This window comes from Notothenia coriiceps, unplaced genomic scaffold, assembly GCF_000735185.1.
Source record: "Notothenia coriiceps isolate Sejong01 unplaced genomic scaffold, NC01 NC01_scaffold00000286, whole genome shotgun sequence".
Taxonomy (NCBI): Eukaryota; Metazoa; Chordata; class Actinopteri; order Perciformes; family Nototheniidae; genus Notothenia; species Notothenia coriiceps.
Window position 1 is genome coordinate 39416 of NW_011332987.1, and position 7520 is coordinate 46935.

At 41.9% G+C, this 7520-nt stretch overlaps 1 protein-coding gene and 1 long non-coding RNA gene across 4 annotated transcripts in view; one reads left to right on the top strand and one right to left on the bottom strand.

Moving 5' to 3' along the window:
* Nucleotides 1-764: 764 nt before the first annotated feature.
* The window catches only part of dlgap2a (discs, large (Drosophila) homolog-associated protein 2a), a 50963-nt gene continuing 44207 nt past the window's right edge, over nt 765-7520 (top strand). For all 3 annotated transcript variants that reach the window (XM_010788996.1, XM_010789061.1, XM_010789138.1), the window contains exon 1: nt 765-1899. In XM_010788996.1, the coding sequence (XP_010787298.1) occupies nt 832-1899 (1068 nt within the window). In that variant the 5' untranslated portion in view covers nt 765-831. The remainder of the gene's footprint in view (nt 1900-7520) is intronic.
* The window catches only part of LOC104960734 (uncharacterized), a 27079-nt gene continuing 24250 nt past the window's right edge, over nt 4692-7520 (bottom strand). Inside the window, exon 3 of the long non-coding RNA XR_800018.1 lies at nt 4692-4758. This is a non-coding gene — a long non-coding RNA (uncharacterized lncRNA). The remainder of the gene's footprint in view (nt 4759-7520) is intronic.

The window sequence follows — 7520 nt, forward strand, 5'->3', positions numbered from 1 at the left end:
CTCTTCCGGTGTTTTAAGTCAATAAAGACCAGAGAGAGGTTTCCTGTGGTGAATGACACAAGTATATTGTGCTAACTTCCATCGTTCATACTCATCATGTCTCACTAATGAATATCTAAAGGACATACCGGTTATCATTCTGTAATTTTTTACCGTTAAATTCTTTTTTATTGACCCTGATATAAATTAAACTCTTCTGAAGGAAAACAATGAAATCAGTTGTGTGAAAATATTCCTATAAATTATTCAAGTCATCATAGCTTAAAGGAGATAAGTAAACTATGACAAATTATACATTAGAATTAAAGTTTCTTTTCATTGAGCTTTAAAACCTCCAAGCTGTTTCTTTCTGGATGAGATAAGATGACACAGTCTATTATTTAATAAAAACTCTTCTCCATACTATATTCAAAGCATCATGGTTACTGTTGTCATGGTTATTATTGTCATGGTTATTATTGTCCCAGTAATCTCCTTTATACTAGGTTAATCCACATTTTGTACCTCATTGGACTGGAAAACAACTGAAAATTCAACACTTTGTAAGAAAAATAGGCTTTGATGCGTACTGTAATACAACTTCTCACCAAACCTAGTTTCTATATTATTCACTGGCTTCATTGGTCCCTTGGTGTATAGTGTCGGAAACAGCATAAACTGTATGGATTATATACATGTACCTAAAGCAACAAGAGTAAGTCTCTCCAACTCGCTTGTATCTTATTTTTTCTTTTTCTTTCTTTCCTCTTCTCCGCTACAGACCAGAAGGTTCCACATTGGTCACCGTCTCGAAAGTTCAATGAAGGCAGACGGCTCCCTCCAGCCAGGAACATGAAGGGCTTATCGGGCAGCCGTTCCCAGCACCAGATCCCTTTACCCTATGGCTTGGACTATGACCCCCACGTCCATGACCTCCACCCTCACCATGGCTCTGACTCCCGCCACTCGTCCTACCTGCTCAGCCCCACAGAGAGCTGCCCCATGGACTTCCACCACCGCTACTCGCCGCGCAGCTCCATCCACTCGGACTGCATGATGATGTCCGGCGTCATGATGCCTCCTGCTGCAGCATCTGACCACATCTCCAGCAGCACCTTCCCCAGAATGCACTACAGCTCTCAGTATTACGACTCAGCCACACGGGACGACTGCGCTGCCATCACAGCCTCAGCCACATCTCCAGCCGTCGCTGCTGCTGCAGCCGCCGCCGCCGCCTCGTCCCATCTCTCCGGCACCAAGAGCAACCGCCTTCCTGCTAACCTAGTCGACCAGTTTGAGAAACAACTGCCGCTACACCGCGATGGCTTCCACACCTTACAGTACCAGCGCACCCACACCACCACAGAACGCAGCGAGAGTCCCGGCCGCATCAGACACCTTGTTCATTCTGTCCAGAAGCTATTCACCAAGTCCCACTCCCTGGAGGGATCGTCTAAGATGAATGGCACAAAGGGTGATGTCATGGGAGGTGGAGGAGGAAGTTATCACCATCATGGCCACCACTCCACCAAACACGGTAGCAAGAGGAGCAAGAGCAAAGAACGAAAGAACCGTTCTGGCGGCTGGTGGAGCTCGGATGACAACCTCGATAGTGACAGCACTTACCGCACACCCAGTGTCATGTCCCGGCACCACGGCGAACCCGTCAGCCACTACTACCCAGAATCCACGCACAGCCACCATTTTGGAGACCTGTCACTCAAGACCTCTAAGAGTAACAATGATGTCAAGTGCATGGCCTGCGAGGGCATGGCCATGGCGCCCGAGGGCAAATTCATGAAGAGGAGTTCCTGGTCGACACTGACAGTCAGCCAGGCCAAGGAGGCGTACAGGAAGTCATCGCTAAATCTCGATAAGCACTCGGATCTCAAGTCATCGCGGACGTGTCACTACCTGCAGGTATGGGGTGCTACACTTCATTTTTGTTGCAGGAGGTTCTGATAAAAGGAATGTGTTTTTGCTGGTGTGTTTCCCCATATACCAAACTGGTGATTTGTTTCACAATAAGTAGAGGTGTTCTGCAATAGAATTAGCCGTTAGCTATGAGTTAAGAGAGAGGATATGTTGCTATCTGTAGACATGTCTATTATACTATCTATGGGGATATCACTATGCTTAATAGTTTATACAACAATTGGTTTAATTTATAGCAATTTAGGAAATGAAAAATTCACTTTCAAACTTTCTTCTCAATTCCAGTTAGTATACATATAATCAATTTTCAATGCAACCTTGACATACGTTCAGTATGTTGCAAAAGTCAAACTGGTCTTTATCTCTCTTAAGACATATTTCAAGGCGGAATCTCATGGGTAGGTTCAAGGGCAGACGATACAACGAACATCTCCTATCTGAAAATATAACAAACAATAATTGAGATCGATATCCACAGATCCCTATAGAGAACTGTCTGAGGTAAATGCAATGATTGATGTATTGATCAGAAATCCAGCCAGGGAAGCCTTTTGGATTCAACTTCTGATTCTAATACTCTCCTGGGGGCAATTACAGTGTCCAGTGTGAGCCAATATATTTAACCAGGATTCCCTTTTGTGTAGTCCCCTCAGGGAGCTATTCTCTATTAAGATGTAGAAATCAATTGAGAGAATCAATGTCATGGTGTAAGACTGAGAATAAAGGACTACCAGAGATAGACTGCAGTGAAGAAAACACACAGGTTGAGGTCTAAACTAAAATAATATACTGTTAAGCCAGAGTTGATGTAGAAGTTTGCACACTAAAATAGGAGTAAATTGTGTTGTTCCCAGATTTTCCGAGCCTCTTATTTGCTATCCCACAGACACTGACTTCTAAAACGAGGCCAAAAGCCAGGTATTTGAGGTTATGGCTCTTTGATTCAATCTCTTTTAACTTTGAATATGCAGCACTTGATTCAGTCATAAAAACATGTTTAGGGGTTAGCTCTGCTTTGGAAAAATGTGTTCCCTACTTTAATCAGGATGAGCAGAGCTGAAGTGATTGGCTGATATTCAAGCTTGGCCCAACTCCCCCTGTGAATGGGTTAGGGGTTAGTATGTATGTCTTAATATTACATTGTGTTTATTTTGCTCCAGCCCTTTTTCAAATTGTGTCAGGATTGTTCTAGTCCTCGCACATCAACAATAATGCCTAAAAGTTATTAGCTATACTTGCATATACACCCAACTACAGGAAATTGAAAACTGAGTTACACTGTACCCATACACATTATTGGAAAAAATAACTAATTGCAATAATATTGACTGATTTAGCTATTGCAATCTCATTCAGGATGACTCATTATCATGGAAAGATTTAGATATTTATGAAGATCATGGTTTGATTTGTTTTAAAGGTTTACAAACAGAGATATTTTATTATGTCCATTGAATGTGATTTGTAGGCCAGGACATCAATGCAGCACCACAATCCTTGATTCAAAAATAATATTCAAATGTATTCGGCCTGGAACAAATGTTCAACCTGCGGTTTGAATATTTGGCTAGCTCGAATTGGGATTTTGGATTAGTTTTGCAGCTCTAGTATCCATGCACTGTCGTGATCATGTAGGCCCAATCCCAAATCACCTCGACCCTACCCCTCCGTGACGGAGTGAACTCCGTCTGTAGCCACACTTGCAGCTGAATGAAGTTCCCTCCATTAAGGGTTAAGGGTATAAATACAGCGGCAAGCTTTGGGACGACCTCCCCTCTCTCCGGCAGAAACAGGAAATGCCGTAACTGTATGTAACAATGGTTTCAAATCAGCATCTCTTTGACAAAAAATGTAAATTAATAACTCAAATAAAACTCCAAACATCTTTCATTGTGTTTCAAAGCTATTTTAGTTTTAAACCTGATGTTTATAAGCTTCTTAGTTTTTGCAACAGTCTGTAAATATACACAACTTTATAATAAAATGCACACATTTACCTTTTTCTAGACTAAACACAGGTATGATCCTAAGTTAAAACATATGAGGTTATCATGAGGTTGTTAACATCGCAGTTTATCAGTGGATGTTTGCTGGAACTACTTGTTAACAGCTTGTTTCCTGACGGACACACACAGCGTGACTCCGGTCAGGTAGAGACCGGTCTCAAGTCAGCACCGCTGCAGACTCGCTGTTTGAGGGCTTGATAGCCCACTCCCCCTCCACACCGCTCCACACTCGTTGCTTTGGAACAGCCCTCAATATGGCGGACCCTCCGCGCGAACGCGCAAACGGAGGGGGAGTGTGTAGGGGTAGGGTGTAGGGGGCGGTTTGGGATTGGGCCTACATTTTAATAATTGCAGTGAATGCTGCAGCTTTCATATAAAGCTACTAGAGACATTTCTGTCCATGCTTAAAAAAGGATTGCAGAAGAGGTTGGATCTTTGGCCAGTGCATGCACTTTGATGCTATGTGAAGTGCACAATCACACACAGACACAAAGTGAAGTTGTTTATGTGCAATGGGGACAGAAAGCCTGTCAATACAGAGGCTCTCTCCCTGGCTTTTGACAAGCTCATGTGTCAGCAGGCTGAGACCCTGCAGCTGCCACTTGGGCACAATCTGCACAGAGCGTGTCCACACTGAGAGCCTTATTCAGAGGAATACGTGAGGAGAGAGCTGTACTAAGGCATGTGGGCGGCACTCTGTTTGCTCATCTGATTTCTATCTGTTAGGTGTCGGGGTCTTTAGGTCTCACTTGTGATGAGGAGGAGATGTCTGCGTTGGGCAAGTTGTTGACATCACCTTGTGTCAGGACTGCAGGCTAGCTGTTATAGCCGACAACTGCTGTGATGACATGAGAGTAAAGCTTATGTCAAACAGAGTAACCATGGTGAAAAATCACAAACCGGAAATGGAAAGTGATTTTTAATGATGTCTTGTGAGCTCTAAATGAGACTCAATGTGGATATTGTGCATCGCAATGTTCCATCCTGATTTTACAAATAACTTCATGAATCATTATCTTAAAAAAAACACACGTTTATATGTTTAAGCCTGCAATCAATCACTTCAAGTCCAAATAGCCAATTTAAAAAACAAACCATTCATTTTCTATTCATTTGCATTTGTATATTGTAACCTTTACATTTTTAGGATTTACTTTTGCTCGTATATAATTAGTTTATTTTAATTTTTACTGGGTTAAGCTTGGCAAACAAAGTGTAAATAAGTAACTGTTTGGCCTGGTCCCAAGATCTCATAGGATGTTTTCAAGGCGATAAAGAGTCCAACACATGCAGTTAAGGCCCTCTGTGCAAGGCTCCTGCATTCCATAAATCACCTAGCTTAGATCAATCATATGTTCTTGCCCTTCCTCGTCTGAAATGTAGCCAGTGCAGTGCTTTAGTGCAATAATGAAATCTCCCAGGCAATGGCAGATAATTAAAAAAGATGATCTGGGGAGGAACCGTGTCTCCTCTTGATGTCTCTATTCAAGAATCTACTGTATGTCCCTAAAGGTTAAGCTGCTGTCCTCCATATAATGTACAGTGGCCATTGCGACAAATGATGTCTTGTGAGGCCCCCTGCATTCAGAGAGTGTGTTACTGTTTGCCAGAATAGACCAGCAGAGCATTTACCTATAAATACAGGACACAGGTGACATTTCTAGAACTGAATTGGGTAATAATCAGTCAAGTGGAGTGTTTAACATCCTGTACTTGCTTATTGCAGTTACAGCAAGCAGGTGACTAAGCTTTTCAAATCTCCTTCATAATTAAGTAGACTTAATATAGGGTCACAAATCACACATCTTGTCATTCCAACAACTAATCAGCAAACTCTGGGAAGCAATTACAGTATACACATTCACTTAGAAAGTAGATATTGTTCTCTTAGTTTGTAAATGTCATTTTATTCTGTGAGAGACACACAATACTATCTGCTACAGTACATGGCCGTACCAAATTACCTAGTTCTACAGCAAGGAGGTGCTTTATCCCAAGGATGTTTTTGTACAAAGTATCCTCGGTGTAAAGAAGTGACTAATGATGGTGCAAAACAGCTTGCCTGTATAGCTGCCTCAGAGGCACAGCTGAACATGTTACTTCAGGTGAAGCATCAAATGAGCACTAAAATTAGGTAATGCTAATGAGATTGGGAGAAGCTTGTTAACTACAGCCCCAGACGATCAATGGTCGTGCAAAAGCAGGTAAATTATTATTTTGCTTTATTGCCATCTTTAAACCTGATTAATTAAGGTTCCAGACAATTGCTGCATTTTATTCCACTCATGTGGGACAGAATAAATGTATGCGTAGCAGATTAGAGTGCGTGATACTTTTACTGATTGGTTTTTAAAGGAAGAAAGGTCAGCTAATTCATTCTACCTTTTTTTAAGCACATGCCAAAAAGATGCTGCCTAATATCACAATATTAGCAAACCTCATGTCCCTACTCTGCTGTTGTAGGATAGCAAAATGTCAATGGGCAATGCTGCCAAAAGAAGTTCATTTGTTTTGGATATAAAGGAGAGATCTAGTAGCATATGGTCTAAATGCTTCAGAACCCTTTCCATCTTGACTATTCGGTAAAAACATCCGAGTAAAATATACGAGATTAATGATGCTGTAAAGACACAGGTGCTATTATTAGCATTTCTAAATCCCTCTACATTTTCCCATTTGCCACCTCCCATAGAGCGGAAACATGTTCATCACTTTAAGTGCCTTATGCTGTCAAGTCTTTCACCCGTCTGCCCCGCTGAAGCGAGCCGTCAAATCAAAGAGGATTTTGGGTGTCCAAAGAACCGATAGTGAGAATCAGAATACCTTTATTAGTCCCCCAGAGGGGACATTTACATTGTTACAGCAGAAAAGAGCCAAAGGCAGCTTAATGTTACCTAAAGCATGCATAGAAAAGTCTTACGGCCCGTCCACACAGCAGCGTTAAAAAAATCTTGAAAATCTTGGAGGTGGGCGTGTCTGAAAGCTTGGGGATTTTTTGCGAGCAACGCGACCAACAACCAATCACATGAATATCCCGCCCCCGACATACAAAGCAAAAAACCCCGGGGATTTTATGCGAGCAATATATAATAATAATAATAATAATAATAGATTTAATTTGTTAGCGCTTTTACAGGTGCTCAAAGACGCTTTACAGAGAAAAGAAAAGAGAAAAGAGAAGAAAGGAACAACAAATAAATATATAGTTAAAGTTAAAGTCAAATAATACAAAAACAATCACACATGAAAAGCCAGATTGAAGAGGTGAGTTTTTGTGAGTTTTTTGAAGGTGGTGAGGTCAGTGCAGTCTCTGATGGGTTGTGGGAGTGAGTTCCAGAGGGAGGGGGCAGCGACGGAGAAGGCTCTGTCCCCCCAGGTCCGGTGATTGGTGCGGGTGGGGATGGATAGGAGGTTGGCTTCTGATGAGCGGAGGCAGCGGGAAGGGGTGTGGTGGTGCAGCAGGTCTGTGAGGTAGGGGGAGGCCTGGTTGTTGAGGACTATAATAATAATAATAATAATAATAATAATAGTATACTTTATTTATACAGCACATTTCAAACAAATTCACAAAATGTTACGAACACATTTAGATTATGTACA